Source organism: Tachysurus fulvidraco, chromosome 21, assembly GCF_022655615.1.
Source record: "Tachysurus fulvidraco isolate hzauxx_2018 chromosome 21, HZAU_PFXX_2.0, whole genome shotgun sequence".
NCBI classification, from domain to species: domain Eukaryota; kingdom Metazoa; phylum Chordata; class Actinopteri; order Siluriformes; family Bagridae; genus Tachysurus; species Tachysurus fulvidraco.
In genome coordinates this window covers 7,581,169-7,604,157 of record NC_062538.1, presented here as the reverse complement: position 1 = coordinate 7,604,157, position 22,989 = coordinate 7,581,169, and the positions used below count along the sequence as shown (strand labels likewise).

The following is a 22,989-nucleotide window of genomic DNA, read 5'->3' as shown; positions in this document are numbered from 1 at the left end:
GTTTCCTATGTCACTGGGATCAAATGTCTCTGTGAATCTTCAGTATTTACTGAGGAAAAGTCTACAAATGAGGAAACAGGCTAAATTAAAGGAGTGGGTTGTGGTGGATTCAGAGTCTATCCTCAGGACACTGGGCATGAGGCTGAAGTACACTTTAAATAGGACATTCTGTCACAGAGTATTACATATGTTCACACATGCTTATTCACATCTACGGACAATTTACTGTAGCCAGTCCACTTACTGATTTGCTTATAGGAGTTGGGAGGAAACTGCAAAAACCGAAGGAAACAAACAGTGACCTGGGCTGAGGATTAATCCATCGAGCTTCAGCCCGATAATAATAATTATTATTAGAATAATAATGCACAATTCAAAACACAATAGAGGAAGAATAAATAATTTGAACATATGTAAATTGTGTGAGAATACTAAAAGAAAGAATAAGAAAAATTAAAAGTTACATAAACAGACGAGAAAAGTAACTGCAAGTAAGTAAGTAAGATAGGATGAATTTAAATAATTAGTTTTAAGGGAAAAATGAGCTGATTTTTTATTTTGTTTTCATGTGTTTCAAATGAGGATAAAAGGTGCAAACATGGTAAGAATGAGCCATAGTTTTAAAACAGCCCAAGACCCTTTTATGAGGATAGTTTTGTAATTGTAATTTACCACTAAAGCCTTTTAAACTTCATCCCAGGACCTTCAGAGTGACAAGAAGCCTTTATGGATCTCCCCAGTGAGGAATATACAGCAAGTAAGCACTATGTAAATATGCTGTGTGACAAAGCAACTTAAAAAAAGGATGATTTTGCACTTTCTCTAGACAGGGCTGAGAAATGAACTGCAAATACCTCTTTATAGGATCTTGCAATGTCGATTGTTCTGTCAGCTAACATCAGTCATGTTTTTACCTGAATCAGATCTCTGGCCAACAGCTCCGTTTCTCCTGCAGGGATTGCATCATCCAGGACTTCCCACCTCTCTCCAAGACGGAACTCCATGATGTAATGATCGATCGGTGACGTGTGATTGGCTGGAGGGATCCACGTTAGCAGGACTCCCTGTTGTGTCCGGTTGGCTGTGAGGCACCGTGGTGGGGTAAGCAGCACCAGAGGTTCGGGGGTACTTATAGGAAATACTGTGTGAACAAAAACATGGTGTGTTTAAACCCCTAATTAACATGTGATCTCTTTCAAGTAGGTCTATAGAGGTGTACGAGTGTTGAACTAAACCACCAAATCTGTTAGTGAGTTTTTTAGCATGACACAAAATTACATTCGGATATTTTAAGGATCTGTTTTACTGAGTACAAGGAAGCAAGGACCTTTACTAATGGCAGTCAATACTGCAAACTTTGTAATTTAATGCAACTGCAAGTTACAACAAAAGAAGTCATTCAGTATTTCTGTAGAAGAATCTGTGCCCATCAGGCATATGGTGCGCTATGTAGGATCTATCTTCGATCCCTTTGTTATGAGCATATTTTATATAGTAAATATGAAGTCATGTGAAAGTTCTTTATACTTAATATTAAGAATCATACTTAATACTTAATGATTTTTGCAGGTACTTTATAAAATGCCCACCTAGAGTGTTCACAGTGACGACCTCACTGAAGGGGCCCGTGCCCAGCTTGTTTTGCGCCAGGACGCTGAACTGGTAGGCCGTCTCAGACTCCAGGCCCTGCATCAGCAGCCAGTGCTGTCCACTTGGCACAGGCATGGAGAGCCAGTCATGCGAACCTAGCTGCTCTCTCTTCACCCTACAGGGGGAGCCACATGTGCAGGGAAAAAGGAGTTTAGCTCTGAACCTTCACACACAAACAGACTCCGGCACACACCTCCTCAGATATCGATCGCCATGTCACTCACTGTATTGATGAAAGCGTTGCCTGAAGCTAGACAAAAAGACAGGGTCTATTTAGCTTAGGGTAAGTGCAAAGGAATTTGCCAGATTTCTAACAGAGCAACAACAGCATGCATCTGCCAGTGCCTTACAAAATACTTCTTCATATTGTAAGTGCCTTACATAAAGCCTTGCTCTTTCAATTAGGAGTGTCCTTGGGATGAGCTAGAACAGTAAGTGATTTGTGCATTAGAACAATATTCAGAACAAGTGCGTTAATGCAAATTAGGGTCAGTCGTGGAATTCTAAGCGCTGTTACTGATAGCAAGTAAACACAGTTATAAATCTGGTTGACAGACATTCATGGAGAACTCTGAATGCGTGTATGATGGGGCCAAGGGCCCAGGAACAGACATGAATCAAAGTGTGCTTACTATGCGCTTACTGACAGCGTGCTCAGCTCTGATATACTGTCTGCCGTGTTCATGGATCAGAGTCTTATTTCACTAGCCGAACCACGGTCATTCATCCGGGAGAGTAAGGAGAAGGAGAGAAAGTGATGAGATCTCAGCAACACAGATATATTAATACTACTGCTGAACACACAGTATGCATACCTGTCAGCTATGTCATTAAAACCACTGACAGGTGTAGTGAATGACATTGATTATATTTTAGCTATATATAAAGGAAAGTTGATGTGTCCTTGGGGAGCAGGAAAATTCAAGGGCCAAAGTTTAATGGCTAGACAACTGATCAGGGCAACTCCAACTGGTGAGAGGTTAATGGGTGCCCAAGGCTCACTGTGTATGGGAACGAGGGATATCCCGCCTGGTCCGATCCCACAGAAGAGCAACTGTAGCACAGATTGCTATAAAGGTTAATGCTGGCTATTATACAAAGGTGTCAGGACACACAATCAGTTAGATTGCTAGGCACAAACCTGCCCAGTGGGCTAACAAAACAATTCAGGCTAAAAAATATCAATTGTTGACAAAGAAATCTGAAAAACTACATTACACACAAAATGCATTTGTTCCTTTTTCCTATTTTAGAGTGAGTCATTTCAGTGTACGAGTTACTCACCCCACCACAGGGGTCAGCTATCAATGCTTTTCTGATGTACCGGAAGTGACAACAACATGCCAAGTGCCTACATCAATAGGTCTGCCGTGGTCTGCTGTGGAGAGCCACAGAGGGCATCTTTAAAGGTTAGAGAGGAAGGCTATTCACACAGAACCTTTAAAGTATGAGTCATTGAGTTTCTCTTTTCCACCAACACCTTTAGTCAGTTCTTGGCAATGGTCTGCGCTCAGTAGGGCACCTGCTGCTTACAAATCAGGCCAGGATATGCCAGAGCCAGAATGAGGCAGAAAGGTGAACAGAACACAGCTCGCAGTTAGAAGGACGAACACTCTAACCTCTTCCCTGAAGCTGCTCTTTTAGCTTAAGGCATGGGGCTGTGGCATGATGCCACATAAACAGCTGCTCAAGGAAGCAAAAGTGCCTTTATATATGTTTGTACGAGTGTGTTTGTAATTATTCTGCATTGTTGGAAGGACTCAGAGACTAGGTGTGTGGTCTTAATCTGATTGGAGGTGAGAGCATGCAGAGTGAATACTGATGTTGTCCTCAGTCAGTGCCTATGACTGACCCTTAAACACACACAATCACTTACATCCAGCAGGAATAGCCTTCCAAAGCATTCCTGTCCTTCACATTACTCCACACTCCTTATATTTGTTTCCCGGATCATTCGGCTTATCAAGATTTTGGTGGTAAATGTCACTTTAAAACTGCAGTGTGCTTGTTAAATACAGCATTGTGGATTTAAATATTATAAAACAGGATGGTTATAAACGACTGGCAAAATAGACACATTATTTATATATATATATTTATTTCATATTTGCGTGAGTAAAGAGGGTGTCTTGGTTTGCTGCATGAACACTATTATGGAAAGTTCATTCTGGGGTTCTAATAGATATAAAGAGCACATCATAGTGTATTTAAAGAGATACTATTAGCCATATATGATGAGCAGCCATCAAAACTTTATCGAGAGCATAAGAACTAAGGAGCATACTTCACTTATTTATCATCCCTGCTTAAACCCACAAAAACAAATTTGCAAGTGAAGTGCACTGTGAAGCAAGTTTTCATTCTATAGGAAAGAAAGGACACAGAGCTATAGAATGGTGATATTCGTGTTGAATATCGTTGGTGACTGCAGCAGGGTGGGAGCAGAGCCGGGGGGCAAGCGCAGGCAGCAGGCACGGGATAGAGAGCAAGAAGAAATGGAGGCATGTCAGCCACGAAGCGTGCTGCTACTTAATTAAGCCCAGGCAACAGCTTGGCTAGATGGATCTGGTCATTCCCAGGGCAAAAGACATTAAAGAACCTCATAATCTCTTCTAGCACATGATCTACTTTTTGACTGTAATGCAAATAATACAGATATGACATTACTTTTTTAATATCCCAGGTTTACTGTTGAAATGTCATTTATTTCTGCTATACTTACATACTCGAAGGTACGGCTTCAGTTATGTAGAAGAACTTGTGGGTTTCACTGAATTGTGAAAGAAGTCTGAACGTTAATGTTAAATTCATGCATTTCTGCAAAAAAGTATTTTGATAATATTACAACTGGATAGAGAAACCTTGTCTGGGTCATTCAGACCTGAGCTACACTAAGGTTTGTGGATACCAGAACATCACACTCAAATATGCTTTTTGAATCCTATTCCCAGATTTAGCTGTTACAATATCCTCCACTGTTCTGGGAACGCTTTAGTACATTTTGGAGTGTGGCTGTGGGGAATTGTGTACAGCCAGATTAGTCAGTCAGGAGTCCTGTGGTGGAATCGGGCATTCCGCTTAATCCTGAGAAGTCAGGGCTCGGTGCAGGTAATTCGAGATGTTTCACTCTAACCGTGGTAAACCAAGTCTTCTTGGAGTTTTGTGTACAGGAGCATTGTCATGCTGGAGCAGGTTTGGAAGCAAACTGTATATCTAATACATACACAGATATTTTATACAATTGCGCGCTTCCAATTTTGGGGAAGAACCACATATGAGTGTGATGGTCAAGTGTCCACAAACAGGTTGGCCATATAGCATATGTAAATAGATGCTTCTGATCAGATATACATTACATCGGGGCTACCTGATGTTTCTTGGGAAAACATGGTGTGTTCAGATGAACACACGTACTGTAGTAATCACTTATTTATTTTTGAGCATGGTTTAAAAACCTCTTTGTGAGAAATTGTTGTTCCTACTGGCTAGGCATATGGCACAGGACTTCTCCGAAAGCCCCCCAAATAACCTGCATCTGTTATTACTTTTCACTGGGAGATAGTGCTTAACGGCAAGAATAATTGCACACTATCCTTCTCTTCCTAATACGGTGATTTGTATGCAGAACGACACCATCAGGGGTCGTGTTAGGCCGTTCTCTCTGACACAGCTTTACGGTTATGCACCGTTGGTGAATGGTGATCCTGTTGCCAGAAATCATGGCTGGCACTGGACTGCCTGAAATGACCCAGCATTTTATTATTGTTGCAGTTCTGTAAAACCCAAATTGACTAGTGTGATTACACTCATAATGTGCAATCACCATAGTAAGCTTGGAAAACTAAATTGTCAGACTATTTCATTTATATTCTGTCAATTGAAATTTGATCGAGTGGGTATAATTACTTAAATGTACTAATCCAATTCTGCCAATGCACACTCTATGGATTACCTACAGTATGTCGACCCCCATTCAACACCAGCATCCGTTCATTAGCGAAACTCAAGGCTCATATGTAGCAAACCTCTCAGAGCCAGAGAGCTGATCAAGGATCACTTTTGCCCACTCCTGGAAAACGATCCTGGATGAGCACTCTTACCCGATGGAAAAAGTTAGGAAAGGAAGCAAAAAAGCAAAGCATGCTGGGATCACTCACACATGGCCGTACCAGACTGAGAATGTCTGCTCAAAGCCGCCGTCGTAGCCTGGCTCCCATGAGACGTTGGCCGAGGTCGTCGAGACCGAAACGTGGATGTTTTTGGGGGCGTGAGGGCTTGTGCCTGTGGGGAGTGAACAGTGTCAAAACAGACTCTTAGAAACAGACACATCGGCAATAACACTGATGAAAGTTAAAAATGACTAGAGTTCCCTGACTTATATGACAAAACTGAGAATATTTTCTTTAAACAGATTATCTATCTCTCTATATACTGTATATATATAATAGATAAGTGGCAAAGTTAAGAGACAAGCTGGCCGAGTGAGCAGGTGTTAAACCCCAGCAAACTGTCAGGTTAAATACTGCCGGGCATGCTATTCAGAGTTCTCACCACAGTGCTCTATCTATTTGCATTTATAAGCACATTGTACCACCAACAAGACCACAGGGCAGCAGAGTGAAAGCCTGGCTCCTGCCCATGAAGCAACCTCAGCTTTGTGTAGTACTCCCTCCAAGACCCCCAAAAAACTCTCACAGGTCAAATTAGACTTGTTTGCAAACTTGTATACACTTTCAGCTAAAGTAAACACTTACTCATCTGCAATATTCAAATGAAAATGCTGTGCACCGCTGACCCGGCAAATTGCTCCTGTGAGGAGGAACAGTTTACAAACTGAGCTTTTGGCTCCTCTAACAATGTGGATACAACAAACCCACCTTCAAAGAAAGTGAAATAAAAACAAAAAACAGGCTGTACTCTACACAATCTTGATCATCACACAAGAAATGCAACGTTAGCCCACACTGTACGTCATTTGCTTGAGTCACTGGACGTGCTGGCTCTTACCGATTACGAGGAGGCGCGTGCTGGCAGTGATGCTCGTGGCAACATTGGAAGCGACACACTCCCACTCCCCATGGTCCTCCTTGCTGAGAGATTTGAACTGTAAGCTGCCTCTTGGTAGGACGTTGTGCTTGCCCCTGCTGGGCTTCCCTACCTTTGCCAGAGAGAGAGAGATCAAGAAAGAGAGACAGAGAGAGAACAAGCATACAAGAGAAAAGTCAAGAAGAAGAAGAAAGGGAAAGGAAAGAAAAGGAGAAGAAGAACCGTTTCATCACATTGAATGAGTTACAATGTCATTGAGAGATCGGAGCAGAAATGGCAGAGATTGCTGCACTTGGAAAAATAAGATAACTTTCTTATTTTACAGACAACTTTCTGAAGGGACTTTTTGAATAATGTTACCTTCCTCCATGTTATGTTGGGGAATGGGTCTCCTTCTGCCTCACAGGGGATGACAAGCTCTCTTCCTGCTTCCTGTCTGTACTCTCCGCCTGGAACCACCAGAAACTTAGGGGGATCCTACACATGAACAGAGTGCATTAGAGTAAAATCTGCGTTTTGGAAGGCATGCAAGTATACAGCAAGAGCCGAGAGACACCATTATTGTATAGTGGATGATCAAGGTGGATCAAATCAGGTAATATCAAGGGGTAAACAGGTGAGTACCATGGAGCCACAAATGATTTAATGACAAAGGGTTAGAATATTTTTAACTGGATGTATAGATGGTGACAACATAGTGCATAGATCAGGGACACAGATTAAGTAATGACAAATGTATGCAGATTAAGCTATGAATCAGGAATGCACACTGAGATATAGCACAGGGGTGCAGATGGAGAACCCACACAGACACACAGATCAAGTAATGACACAGATCCAGATTGAGTAATGACACCAGGGCACAGATGACATCCACAGTGCAGATTAGATAATAAACAAAGAATGTACTAGCACTACATGTTCTTGAAGTATGCGAGAATGGACATAGGTACGTATGTGAGTACCTTTAGCACCAAGGGGGCGGAAGGGGACTGTCCCATGGTACCCAGGGCGTTGTAAGGCACGCAGGCGTAGGTGCCAAGAGAGTCCTCTGTCACCTCAGCCACTCGAATGCTCCCATCCTCCATTTGGCTCCAGCCAGGATACTGAAACAGAAAGTATAATTCCATTACTCCAAACACGTAAAGGAGTAACATTAGAACAGAGATTAAACAGAGATAAATGATTAAATATGCACATTTCCAAAATACAATAATAATATTCACATTCTCTGAATCAGCAGTGAATCATCCGCCTTTGAAAAAATGATACAGGAGATCAGTACTAAACTCTGAGTCAATCCCACTTCACACAGTGTGCGTGAAAAGTATCTAATTATTCCTAATGCCTGGTTCTACAATGTATGGCTTTGGTTGAGCATAATGCCTATGAGACTAATGCCTATGAGACTAACCTTCTCTATCCGGAGAGGCAGACCGTCTTTTTTCCACTTCACTGAAGTGACAGGTGGGTTGGCATCCACCGGGCAGCGGATGTACCCCGGCAGTCCGATGGCCACATAAATGACGGGTGGCATGTTCACCACACGGGCAGGGTCTGGTAAATGCATATATAGGTGGAGCAATAAAGTGAGAATGAGAAGGAAATTTGCTTTGCTATTGAGAGAAAGTCGGATGTAAGCAGTCATTAAGCACTAAACCCCTGGTAGCTCTAATGGTGGGTTATTTGCTGTTGCCATTCATTGTGCCGGACAATTAATCAACATTAATTGTAATGGATTTGCACATTTTTGGTAAAAAAAAACAAAATGAATCTTTAGCCAAGAAGTTTTTTATATTTCAAGTCAAAGGTACTAGTCCTGAAATGCGTCATTTGACATATCCTCTGATGATATCGCTAACACTACTATAGTACTGGTTTGAAATAAAAAGTGGAATTGTATTTTGGTGAACACGGACAAGTAGAGCGAAAAACAGCGTGCAACATCCCAGTGAGGTTATAAGAAACACAGGCACTCTTGGAACACATCTCCACCAATCAAATTAGTGGACCAGAACTAACTGCTGTATAATGATAAAGAGACAAATGAATAACAAATACCGTCATGTTTTAAAACCAGTCATGCCTGATAGAATAGAAAGCAGATTACAGACTAGCAAACAAAGAGAAGTACAACAGAATCTCTTAAACTGTGTCGTGTTTTATATCTAAAATATCTTTTCGCTAATACAGTGCCTTTTTCAATCACAAAAACCCTTTACAAAGTCCGACAAGAAGCAATCACCACACACAAAGTCACTGATCACTTCACAGGAGGAAATAAGACGAATCACACGGTGAATCAGAATACACAAACAGCTATGAAATTGAGCACTGAAAGGGAGGATAAAAAGAGAAAAAAGTACACAATAAGAATCCATTTCGCATACCATACATGATCATGATTCGGTAAAAGTTTAAGTGATCATTAGTTCAGCTGCTTAGTTAAATCTTATAAGCTTCTTGAGGCAGGAAACTACTTGGTTTCAGATTTTCATACTGATCTGATCATTTTACACAGTCCCATTGCCACACATCAGATATAAATGTTAACTTTTGAAAAAGTTTATTACAGAATTATACACGCAATCACCAAGTTCACTTTATTTCTTGTCTTATTCGCATTGGTTGCGATACTAACTATGCAAGTCAACCAAGCTGACAACCAAAACGGAGAACTTGCGATAGATTATGTTATGTTGTAGAAAATGAGCATTGTCTAGTTATTGTTCTGAACATATTGTTCTGTGGTTCTACAGAAAGTAATCACACCACATTACTGCTCTACATCCAGGCTCTCTCCTGCTATAATTCTGGTTTTCTTCCCGGTTTTTCTAGTTCCTAATGTCAAGAAGTGCCTCAAATGGAATGATAGATTTTTAAAAAATCTGATTTGATCTCATTTTCACATGAAATCTGATTTGTTTGCTCAACCTGACTGGTATGTGCAGAGTTCTGGAGGTCTTTTATCAGTCATTTTGAATATGGTTAGAAAAAGAAATTGCAGATATGGCAAACAAATCAGACTTCATGACTCGACATGGCCAATGTAGCTCAAATTCTCATTTAATATGATTTTTTTTTTCTGTCACGGACAAACATTGGTGGCAAATGAAATATAATGGAAAAAAAGAATTGGGTAACATTTATCTGCAATGTGACTATGGTTGTACCACATGAAGTTCTCACTGCCCTTCAGTTCACACCTCCCAACAGCCTAGTGAATCTCTTTGGTGTGAATACTTTGAAGAACTCCACTGATCCGTCTTTATTCTTGGCAAAGTGCCTGGTTCTATTCTTATCAGATGTGGAAGACGGGGGGGTGGACGAGTGAAGAGAAGGAGAAGCCAGAATAAACAGTACACGGGGAGAAAAGAAGAGAGGACAGGAATAAGAAGTTGAGGAATATAAGTGTGGGCTAAATGTAGCAGTCAGTGTGGAGTGCAGTGCTGCCAGTCGTCTATTGGGGTCGCCAGCACCCACGCTGTTACTGCTGCCAAGCGTCTGCAGGTGACGTCACTGCAGAGAAGAGGGTTTCCACATAGGATGATGTCACCCCTATCTACATCTCCCCCTCCTGTCTCTTTTTTCTCCACATGTGCATGGTGTCCACACTGCTGGTTTCTGAGACCAGTTTGGCGTGGTTGGTCTGAGCTGACAACAACCCAAAAGACAGATGGATATGAAGATTGGTGAAGATAAACCTGGGCTCATCATTAAAGTGTCACTCGCTGCAGAACACCTCCGTTTTTTTCAAAGCTACATGGGATTCTCCAAAAAAAAAAAACACACCTTAAGCTGTTTAGGTTTTCAATAAGATGACCAGGAGGGAGCTGTTGCTAACGCTAAAGAAATCTATGCTATTGGATTAATGATTAGCCTTTTAAGCATGAAAGATTGAGGGAGGATGAGCTCTGGGCAGAGTGTGCTCTCTCTCTCACTCTCATTCTCGGCCTCAGCTCAGCTAAACTATGATGTAATCCCTTTTCACTCTCTCTCTCTCTTTCCAAACCAACACAAGCCAATCTCACACTGGAGACTGAAGTTCAAAATGTCTGTTGCCTTGGATACCAGTCACCACCAATAGCATGTCTCTTCTGGACATTTCCAGTGCTCGCTTGTCCAAATAGTCACCACGCCATCTTTGCATAAGCTTCAGGCACAAAAGCTTCCTGCAGCGATTGACCAAATCACAGAAGTCCTCTACACATGTCCATCAGTGTGGCGCACATGAGCCATGACTGACTGGTCGTCTGACTTATGGACTCAAGGTCACTGTTTCAAATCAAGCCCAGACTCCAGGGAATGAAAGAGTCATTCCAATCTGCAGGCTGCAAATAGAAAGTGGTGGGCTGTAGCAAAAAGGCCAGTGTGGGGACAATGACAGGGGTAACCTCTGTGCAGCTGCTACACAGTGTACATAAGATCTAATCAAGTGGTGGCTATATAATAAGCAAAAAAAAAATGCTAAAACATCTGAACATTCAGCAAATGACATTCAAAAATGGTTAGCAAAATGGCTTTTCTCCTTCATGTAGACTTTCTTATAGAGTCAGTGATTAGGGACAATTGTTTGGCAGGCTGTAAAGATGACGTCAGTCATGTGCAGCTTGTGATCAAGTACTGTTACCACTTGTAGACTGCATAGAGGTTCATTTGCGGATGAATATAAATGTATAATAACAACAAATGCGTCTGAGCAATGTGGCTGGCGTGACTCACATTGCACTGTCAGGTATGCTGACGCAGTGGGGGGCCGACCAAGGCTATTACTGGGGCTGCAAGTGTACTTCCCAGCATCCTCTGGCTTCACCTGGGCAATGATGAGGGAGCCATCAATCAGAATGCTCACTCTGCGCTTTAGATCGCTGGAGAAAGAAAAAGAAAAATGACAAAAAAAATTCAGTAAAATTGACATTACTGTACTGGAAAATAGACTCATGTCAATCAAAATCTCAAAACAAATCAGCCAAAACACGACTGATATCCAGTGTTTATTTCTATTAATACGTTTATATAATGGAATCTTTCTACTGCATCTTTGTATGCTTGTTTCAAACCACACTATTAAAGTCTCGTGATCATTTGTTTCTAAAAGTAATGGTTTTGCAATACTTTATACCTCATTGCTCTTGCATTCTCAAATCTAACTGGTCAGAAGGCATCGATTAATGTTCTTTAACTGCAGCTCTGACCATAGTTCCGTTACTAACAGGTTTCAATGAATGAACTCTTTTCAATAATGTTTTCTGTGAGACGTATATTTATGTTTATTACTGTATATGGGCCACTGTCGTCGATTTGTAACAGTCAGAGCTACGGCTGTAACTTTAAGTGGTTCTGCAGTGTCGAGACAATCTGCAGGTTTTATTTCCATATCTTTGTAAATCATTATTTACATTACATGCAGTCATTTTAAAGATGATGGACTTTTTAAAGATTGCTGTGGTAGAAGATAATTAAAACGAATGACTTAATTACACCAAACAACGGTTGATTGTTTTTTTTGTAACCTTGCGTGTGATACTAAATTATCCTTGGCCAAAAAACCCCCAAAACAATAAAATAATAATAAAACTGTTACCTAGAGTGGCTACCCACAAAACACTACAATGTTTGTCTTTATTTTATTGATTACAGTAAGTCATTCTGTGTCCTGAATCATTTTGGTAAGACTCTGTGACTGTACTTTAAGAACAGGAAGAAGTTTTAGGAAGATATTTCCTGTACATCGGGCGATATTTCGGATGAAACAGACTCATTGTTATCTACATTATTCTCCCAGATATGATATAGTACGATATAGCATACATATCTGTAAAGATATGTTCCATGATTCTTTATTTAGGGTGAGTTTAAAACCTTATGATTTTCCAATCTTTTTTTTTTTTAACCAATCCTAGAAGCACCAGCTGGGAAATCCTGAAAGGAGTGCTGGGAAAGCTAAAACAGACAGCTGAGTGAGTTTTATTCATGCCTCAGCTTTCTGTCACTCTCCAGCACTGTGCTTCCCGCAGAGCAACAAAAAGGCATAAAATCCTTTTTTTTGTATGGCATATATTGTACAGGCTGGCCATGCATGAGGGAGTTTAGGATAGCTCCATGCTACACTACTTATAATCAGTGCTAGTGAAGCACATGATGACACAAGCTCTATGCTGTCAAGAGGTGCAAGAAGAAGGGATTTCAGGATGTCTGAGTACTGAGCAATCTCATTCTCAGACAGAGATCAGACTGGTCAATAAAGATCAGCCAAAGAACAGAAATGAGCTCAGACTGGTATCACACCTGGATCACTCCCTACTCAAGTTGTAAATCAGAGCAAGCTCAGACTGAGATCAAACCCAGCGCAGTGTTTATCCTTTAATTCTGTTTTAATAGAAAAATGACTGTGATTCAGAATAGAAGCTTTCGTTATCGTACTCTAGCATTAGAGTGATTTGTGAATAGCCATCAATAAAGCATTTTTTTCTGTTTGCAGAAAGACATCTTATAATATATATATAAATATTTTTTTTTTGATGGACAGATGTTCGAGTTTGCTTTCCAAACATTCTCAAGATGTGATGTGATGTGATGAACAGCCTACTGTAACTGTCTGTATCTGCAGAACATTTCCTAATTCTTCATTTCCTTGAGAGTTAAGTGAAATCCAGCCCTTTGTACATTCTCAGCATCTGGAAAACTCAGTGGTTAGATTGAGAGATGTCGGCTTATGAGAAGTGGAATTTTAGGAGTGTGTTGCAGCTAAAAAGCCAACTTTTGAGTGGAATGCCAAAGCGATGAAAAAGGTAGCATATACTCGATACTTTGCGTACTTTATACTTTACGTGATGCCTGCTATCACTTGCTATATAAATGATAATATCAGAGAGCCTTAATTAACAGAAACTTGTGATTTCCTTCTCAGCCAGATTTATCATCCCCTTCTGACCAATCAGATCTGAGAATTCAACTCAACTTGTATTAATGCATATAGCTACTGTATATAAAGATATTCTGAGATATTTTCCTGGATCTGTGGAAATCTGAATTAATCAATCAATATTGTACAGTACTACATGTAGCTATAACAAATGATTTCATTTAACGTATGCAAGTAAAAACCATCTACATCTAGATCTTTACTAGTTACTGCTCTGTGAAACAGAATACGGTTTAATGGATATTTTTTCCCTTGTGAAAAACCTGCAAGTAGGCAGTCTTTACTAAACCATGCAGATCAAATATCAGCTGACATTTAAGTATTCAGTAGTGCGCTGTCTAGACTATGATAAGTGTGACTCTACAAATAAATGTGTGAGGAATTCTAGAAGCTTGTGTGATCTTGAAGCAAATACCAGATACACTGCTGCATGTTTACAATGTGATGATGATCCAGAAACTCCATCAGCCATGCTTCAGTTGTGTTTGTGGTGTCATGCAGCTACTTATGAGTGGTAAATTTGACTTTCTAAATAACATGTCACAAGATTTTACGTTGAAAGTCTAACATAATTCTTGTTGTAAGATGTGTATGTGTGATGGCCTGGGGAAACCCAGTGTATGTCTGTGGTGGTGAGGTGCTGAGTGTCAGGGAGTAGAGACGAGTTAAACCGGTGCCACAGGTAGATCATGAAGATTCTCACCTGTATCTTATTATTGCCAGTCTATTTATTTGTGTCTTTTTGTTTTTTTAGGGACAAGAGAGAGAGAGAGCGAGAGAGAGAGAGAGAGAGAGAGAGAGAGAGAGAGAGAGAGAGAGAGAGAGATAGTGTTTCTGCATCAGCAAGCTTGTGAACAACACACACCCACATACATACACATGCCCAGAAGCGTGAACTTGAACCTGACGGAGTGAATGCTGCGAGTCTAGGAAAGACCTGTTTACTGGGTTATGTTGTTTTGTAAAGTTTTTGTAAAGTGCGCTGAAAAGCATAGACGGAAAGTCTAATTTGTTCAAGGGTACTTCCACAACTGCTCAACACAGCTCAAAGTCTAATGTATATTAACGCAATATTTTACAGGAATCTGTGGTTAGCGCGTTCGCCTCACACCTCCAGGGTCGGGGTTCGATTCCCGCCTCCGCCTTGTGCGTGTGGAGTTTGCATGTTCTCCCCGTGCCTCAGGGGTTTCCTCCAAGTACTCTGGTTTCCTCCCCCGGTCCAAAGACATGCATGGTAGGTTGATTGGCATCTCTGGAAAATTGTCCGCACTGTGTGAGTGAATGAGAGTGTGCCCTGTGATGGGTTGGCACTCCGTCCAGGGTGTATCCTGCCTTGATGGCCGATGACGCCTGAGATCATCGCACATGCTCCCCGTGACCCGAGGTAGTTCGGATAAGCGGTAGAAAGTGAGTGAGTGTACACTTTTCATTGTTGCTCTTGTGTTGCGGCTGTTGTGACACCAAATTTCCCATTGGGGATTAATAAAGTCCTCTACTCTACTCTGCTCTACTGTAAGAAACGTGAGCCTGGAGCTTAGCTTAAATTCCCCTTTGGATCCTGGTTTTTAGTGCCTCTGTAGACTGCCCCAGGGTGTAGAACCAGGGTGTAGAGGAAGACTTGCAGCTTTTGCTCCAACAGCATCAAGTTTACACTCATTAATGTGAGTGTCTTGCAAGCTCTGTCAAGCAGTATCACTCACTCTCTCTCTCTCTCTCTCTCTCTCTCTCTCTCTCTCTCTCTCTCTCTCTCTCAAACAGGTACACAAAAAGGTGGACTTGCAGTAAGAAGTTACAGAGAGAATCATCACGCACTACAGGTTGGTTTGTCCTGCCTTGACAAAGTCACTGTGGCTCAATTCTGACAAACAAATTCTGGTACATTTAAGATACCATAAATATTCTTGACAAAAACAAGAATATGTGCTACAGCAAAACAAACATGTCTAAACAATTTTGTTAGTTAGTTAGTTTGTTTTTTTTGAAAAAATCAAAAATTATAATTGCGAGAAGTTCAAAAGTGGTAATGATATGTCCATCCGAGAAACATAGTTCAGTTCACAAAAACCTGCAGTATTCACAATTATACATAATAGACTTAAAATGTCAGTTTCACCATCTAAAGGGTTTTCCCAGGCTGCCATAGATAATTACCCAGATGACAACTGGTAATAAAAAGAGTCCAAACATTAAACCAGATTATACCTACAACTAAACATTTTACATCTTAAACATTTCCACAATAAATGCATTTGATTAGCCAAGACATGTTTGGTTTTAGCTTTAGTTTTGCAATGCATTTAATAGATAATTAATTGTCCGAAACATTTTTTTTTTTTTTTTTTTTTTTTTTTTTTTAAATATATCTGCTTGAAAATGCACTTAATTCATCAGTAAGATGTCAGGGATTGGAGTTTTGCGGTTTAGGATACAGTATGACTAGAAAGGACCAAAACACCAGATCTACCTAGGACATAATTTTCCCCCTTAGTGCAACTTTCTAGTACCATTGTTGTAATTTCATATGACTGATTACACATACTAATTATTAAATTATTTTGTATGAGACTATTATTAAAAGCTACACTTGGATTCTGTGCAAATCTAAAGAAACCTCAGGCATCCAACAGGTCTTGGCTTACTGACTACATCTGGAACATGCTGTGTAAATGTGTAGCATACATTCATGCTGCCAGGAATCCTGAAGCCTGAATGAGGATGATCATAGTGTACAGAGAGCGAAGTCTCCCCACAGCACAGCACAACAGCAGTGAGATGTGATACAGTAATGAACCCGATCATAACTTTACTTCTTGAAGAAGACATTATCTTCCTCCCAGAACCAGGTGTACGTCATGTTGCCAGGATATGCCTCAGCCTGGCAGGTGAAGAAAGCATCCTGGGATATGTTCACGGTTATGTTCTCGGGAGGGGAGACGATAAATGGAGGTCCTGCAAGCCGAAATGAGAGACAGAACAGGTTTAGTTCAGATTTATTCCGGTTCATCCAAGGATGGAAAGCTATCATGCTGATAAGTTATGAGCTTCTAATCTTTGCTGAATGCAGCTGTGTAATGTTAATCCATAAAATCTTTCAAGAATCAAGGTATAGTGCGATACACTACAGGTATGCTGTCCTTTTCAGTCAAGAATAAAGATACGTTTATACAGTAAATATACTGCATAAGACTGGTGATTTATAAGCCTTCTCGCCTGTGAGAGCAATATGACCCCATTACCTATGAGCATAATACGTATAGGCAGCTGAGACAAGCAGATTTACTGTCCAAGCTATTCGCTTTTTATTCCTAGCTCCTCAGCATGTAGGTTTCAGTGCCTCCTGTACAAACTGAAAAACCTCCATCAACGCATGCGCCCCCCCCCCCTTTTTTTTATACACACTGACAATTACTGTCTCCACTGGAAGCCCATTAGAAGGAGAAATAGAGCTTAGATACTGATTAAATTGTCTTTTATAATGCCCAATTACAATGACAGCTACACATACTTTATATGCGCATAATTAAATGCAAAATTTAAAAAAAAATAAAAAAATTCATAAATAAAAATCTGACCAAAAAAATCTGTAAAGATTAAATCTCAAATATGACAACATATCAGGAGAACATCTAGGTTTGTAGGTCAACTCACTCATTTCATGTTAAAACTAAGCCATCTGGATATAAAGTTTTATTATAGAAGAGAAAAGTATGCATTTTTATTACAAGCATCACCCCAGGAACAGAAACCGGCTCAAAAGGACGCGGATAATAAGAAGACTCACAGTCATTCAATTTCAATATCTTTACTGCAAGTGTGTTTGTCCCATGTGTGTGGCTTAGTGCTCACCCCAGTGTACCTTTTGTAAACTTATATAATGTGGCATGTCCTCCCTTCTGTTAGCAATACAGAGAGAGAGCTTACCAGGGTATGCAAACAAACTGGAGCTTCAGCCAAAAAAGCTTCATCTGCCTACACCAGCTTGCAGAAACACAAACATATGAACTCATGCCACACACTCACTGTGTGCATTAAACCAACACGATATAATATAATAATGGTAACGCGAGTGACCCCACAATACAAAAGCATTACAGTGACCTCCAGTTCAGTCTAGTATTCAGTGTGAAACTTCCTTTTCATTCATTTTTCCCCCTCATGAATTGCATGCTGAATGGGTTATGTAAGCCACAGAGTGAATGAGTCTCCACTCTCAGACATCTCTCCAGCTGAACCCTTTCTTGCCTGTATGTGTAATGTGCTTAGGTAATTCTATCCTGTCTGCTCTGCATGCGCTGAAATCCCACAGGAGAACGGCCGGGTAATTGCTGCATCTCTGCAACTTTTCTTCACTGGTCTTTTCTTTATATTATCACTCACTTAAGCAGAGCTACACTTGCTTAGTTCTCCCTAGGCTTTGGTTCATGTGCCATTTGGAGTTTTGTTACTGATTGTATTCAGGTGTACTGTGTTTGATTCTTATACCCTCGGCCTATCACTCTTCTTTACAAAATCTTGTCAGATAGGTCTGTCTGAGTCTTGATGTCCATGTTCTCACTTTCTCTTGGCTTTAACCCATGTCAGTGTGTTTGACCTACTAATATAGAAATGTCTCTGATTGATCCTTGATCCTTGTCTGCTTGTGATCTAAGTCCACTGGGATCTCTGACTATGCACACACACACACACACACACACACACACACACACACACACACACACACACACACACACACACACACACACACACACACACCACTGATAATTCCACAAAGATCTCTGAGGGAAAACCTCTAAACTCATGTACGTTGGTTAAGTTTCTAAAATTAGTTAAGTTCTAAAAAAACTTTGTTTGTGGTCTTGAGCATGAACAAAATCAAGACTTCACTGTAAGGTTTAAGCCAATGATGTAGCATACTGTATGTGTACTCATTGGCAAAATTGGCATTTTCTATATAGGTAGCATAGATACCCCTTGTAGATACACACTAAGAGATTTGATATCTTGTAAAAGAGGTCAATCTCACTCAAGACCCAAATCGCCGTAGTTTTACAGCTCTACTGCATTAGCATCACTGAGAAGTACATTTCACACTACACTCGTACATTTTTTTCTGTCAGATGGCATTTAGATATTAAATCATGTTCCCATAAATGCACATGCTAAGGGAATGATCTGAGGTCAACAGTGTTGTATAAAGTACTAGAAAGCAATACTCGAGTAAACGTACAAGTATCGTACTAGAAAAAGACTTTGGTAGAAGTGAAAGTCACCTTTTAGAATATTACTCAAGTAAAAGTCTTAAAGTATCTGATATTTACTGTACTTAAGTATCAAAAGTCATTTTCTGATATTTGATGTACTTAAGTATTTGAAGTAAAAGTAAAAAGTAAAATTTCAGTGATTTTCGGTAGGCAGAAGAGCAGGGGCGGTTCTAGGGTTTCATCTTTAGGGGTTTTTGCCCGCAGTGAGAATTTAAAACAAGAAGAATTTTATATTATATATTATATGACTACATAGTAAGCCAAAAGTTATGGTATTATTAAATGCAAAAGTGGACACCAAAATTTTATGCATGATGTAATGATGCCAGTCTTGAATCAAATCAGTTCATGCATGTGTGCAATCTCTACAAACAGTGTGTCCAATGAATGCAGTCAATAATAGTAGTTAATAAACTAATATTCACAAGACAAAGACCAAATCAATAAATGTTATTTTTATTTAGTATTGAATGGATTGTTTGCATTAATATTTTGTTTGTGCTACAACACTGGTAATAAGAATAGTGACATTTCACTGCTTTTGGTTGCCGTCTTTGCGGCTTTCCGCTGATTAATCGCCTCCAGCTCCGTCTGCGCGTGCTCGCTGCGCGTGCCTGTGCCTGTGCTTCTCCGTTACGCGCGCGGACACGCATAATGTAATCTAGGAGCAGTGATTCGCCAAACCTCCCTTATTACAGTCACACACATTTCTTCTGATTTTTATTTTGTAGTAACGAGTAACGAAGATGCTTAGTGGAAATATAACAGAGTAAAAGTATACAATTTATCTAGGAAATGTAGTGGAGTAAAAGTGAAAGTTGACAAATTTAAATAGCAAAGTAAAGTACAGATACGTGACATTTCTACTTAAGTACGATAACGAAGTATTTGCACTTTGTTACATTACAACACTGGAGGTCAAGCTGTACTACCTTGGACGAGTAGGCGTGTGGTGTGGACGGCCTCTCCCTGTACACTGTAGGCCCTGCACGTGTATGCTCCTCTGTCCTGCCGGCTGATGGACAACACCGTCAGACTGCCATCGCTCACCTGTTGAACAGAGGATGTGTCAACAATATGACTCAATAATTAATGACACCACTTTCCATAGTATTAATAAAAATAATAATAATAAGGCAAAGAATTTGGTAACTTAATTGGGAATTTGGGTAAGTAATTAAGTCAACAATATTTTTGATCGATCATATGAATGGTTGCTTTAAGGATCCTTTCTTCAGGATTATAGTTACAAGCACACTGTATACTAAGCATATGTTAAACTGTCTGTCAGGAATAGGAATGAGTCTAAAAAAAGTATCAGTATACATTAAATACATCATACACAATTCCACATGTCAGTGAAACATGTAGTACATTAACCAAAAACATCAAGTATTTGTTATTACATCATGACTCAAAAAGAGAGCAAAAGAGGCAGGGGCAACGCAAGAGAGATCAAATAAACCAGGCCACTCCACCAGGGAGTTAAAGATCAATGTGCTCCTGTTCTCTCTCATACACCCACAGATACGCCATTCCTATTTTATTACAGTCCCCTCAAGCTGTTACCAGCACCAATGTACAACAGCTTTGTGACTATCAAAGCATCTTCCACTGTAGTAAAGTCCAGTGCTTTCCACTGTAGAAGCTGAATTGGTCCCAGGACTGGTCCCTGAAGGAATCCTGCACTTCTCCCAATATCCAGAACATAAAGAGAAGGCTTATCACCATGACCTTCCCTCTCTGGAGTAAAATTTGTTATACAACAATTACGTTTACAATAAAGTTACGTTTACGTTTATTAATAAAGCATGTCTTTTGAGATTCTCGGGAACTAACACATCAGGGAGATTCCACCAGTGTTATTGAATACATTACATTACTTCGACGGCATTTGTCGCATTAACGCCCTTATCCAGAGCAACTTACATTTTTATACAACTGAGCAATTGAGCATTAAGGGCCTTGCTCAGGGTCCCAGCAGGGGCAGATTTATTGACCTGGGATTCAAACTCACGGCCTTCCATTCGGTAGTTAACCACTAGGCTACCATGTCCCACCAATTTGTTACCAATACCAAAGGTCTCTATTGTTCCTATTGTCTCTTGTTATTGTTCCTGATGGAAATCAGAGCCGATCGGCCCTATACGCTCACTACGCACGTTGCGTAGGGCCCCGCAAATTATGCAAGGCCCCGCCTCCCCTGCCTCATTTTACAGTGTGTGTTAATGTTTACTGTGTAGATGGGCATATGAAGCGGAGTTATCCATCTTTCCATGAAAAGAGAAAAAAGAAACAAAATGAGAGTGATCGGCGAGAATAGCATTCAGGTAATCTTGTGTTTTCTTCAAGTTTGTTGTCAGCAAGAGCAAATAACCGTAAAGTTAAGTTGATGTGATTCTGTCTGTAGTCTCTATCTGACTAGCTAGCTTTGCCAGTGCATCTCTTGGCCTGTCTGTCTGTCACACAACAATTTATTGTGTGAACATTCGCGTGAATAAACGCCCAAGGGCAACGGTGTTTATAAACGGCAGCTCGATCGCGCACGCGCGTGCACATGCGTTCATATGCACGTGCAATCGTGCACGAAATGACATGCGTGCTATACAGCAGCAACATCTGTGTGGGGACCAGTACAAAAAGTAGCGTGATAACACTCCTAAATGACAATGTTTATAGTCTCTCAATCAAGGTTACAACAACGTTAATGCAATATGGAAACCAATGGATTTACACTGGAATGGGCATAATGCCAGGTCAATATGAATGCACATCCCTCAGTAAATAATAACCATCAGTGATCAAGTATTGCTCTCATGCATACTATAGAACACAGTGATATAGTATGGCAAGCCATTTTAGCTTTTATACATTCACATGATATGGATTTTTGATATCAAGAATTCAGTTTTCAATACTTAAAATGTAAATATTAAGAATGTGATTTCTAGTAGTAACAATATTTTTGATATCAGGAATTACATTTTACACTAGTAAAAACATAACTTCTGATATCTGCTATTGCATATTCACTAGGAGCAAACTTTTTATAAAAGGAGGGAGATTTGTAGTGGGAGCAGTGGGGTGTCAAGTGTGAATGTGTGGCAAATGGTTTACATGGCTCACGGGTCAGGTAGGAGGACCCCTTAGCAGAATTTTGCTTAGGGCCCCAGGGAGGTCATGATCAGCTCTGATGGAAATTATATTTAAATGACGACTTAATACTATAGCAGCTGCTTGGTTCACATGCTTCTTAGAAACCTCACCCACTGGTCAAAGGCAGGAAAAGTTTCGTTTACATTCGGTAACAAGCCTTCATATTTCATTTCTGTGGTACACAATATAAATTAAACAATAAAATAGCACAGATAAGATTTTATTTTAAAGAGTGATACATGAATGAGTCACATCTGTTTCATGAAAATAGTACATTCTGTGATTTGATAGCAAATGATGAATCATCTTCAGCTGTGTGAATGTTGAATGCAAACTAGTTCCTTATTTACATATCATATGTATACAACACACCCCAGACTACACCCGCTAACATCTAATTTACATGAAACACACTATTGGTGTAAATAAAAAACCTGAAATAAAATAAAATCAAAACAGGTTCGGCAGAGGAAAAGGTCAATGTCTGTTTTATGATCAGAGGAAATTTCAATGGTTTGTCTTTTGTAATCATTTTTTAATTGACTTTAATGGTATTGTCATTATTAAATAATTATTATTATTATTTCATTTATTTCTTTTTATAATAAAGTGCTTTGAGGTGAAAATCAACAGTAAACTGAATTGTTTTCCAACCTCACCGACTGGCAGTTTAATCAGTATTGTATGCTCTGCCTGACTATATGGGTGTCCTCCAGGTTCTCGTGCCAGTAGGTAGACTGGCCAGTCTCTAAATTGTCCCTATGTGTGAATGAGGGTGCATATGTGTGTGTGGTTGCTTGCGATGAACTGGCATCCAGTCCAGGGTCTATTTGTGGCTAGTGATCCTGAGCTGTTAAATCCACTGCAACTTTGACCAGAATAAAGCAAGTCAGGGTTTAAATCTAGACATTGTTTGGATTCAACAGCATTGTGCTAAATAAAGTGAAACAA

At 40.1% G+C, this 22,989-nt stretch overlaps 1 protein-coding gene across 4 annotated transcripts in view; it reads right to left on the bottom strand.

Moving 5' to 3' along the window:
• Positions 1–22,989, bottom strand: part of igsf9bb (immunoglobulin superfamily, member 9Bb) — a 96,011-nt gene that overhangs the window by 22,922 nt on the left and 50,100 nt on the right. For 3 of the 4 annotated variants that reach the window (XM_027134165.2, XM_027134167.2, XM_027134168.2), the window contains exons 5-14: positions 19,815–19,932; positions 16,429–16,570; positions 11,419–11,564; positions 8,111–8,253; positions 7,662–7,802; positions 7,057–7,173; positions 6,658–6,808; positions 5,808–5,931; positions 1,590–1,765; positions 915–1,141 (exon numbers count right to left, since the gene is read on the bottom strand). In XM_027134165.2, the coding sequence (XP_026989966.2) occupies positions 915–1,141; positions 1,590–1,765; positions 5,808–5,931; positions 6,658–6,808; positions 7,057–7,173; positions 7,662–7,802; positions 8,111–8,253; positions 11,419–11,564; positions 16,429–16,570; positions 19,815–19,932 (1,485 nt within the window). The remainder of the gene's footprint in view (positions 1–914; positions 1,142–1,589; positions 1,766–5,807; positions 5,932–6,657; positions 6,809–7,056; positions 7,174–7,661; positions 7,803–8,110; positions 8,254–11,418; positions 11,565–16,428; positions 16,571–19,814; positions 19,933–22,989) is intronic. The other variant, XM_027134166.2, reaches the window with a different exon arrangement.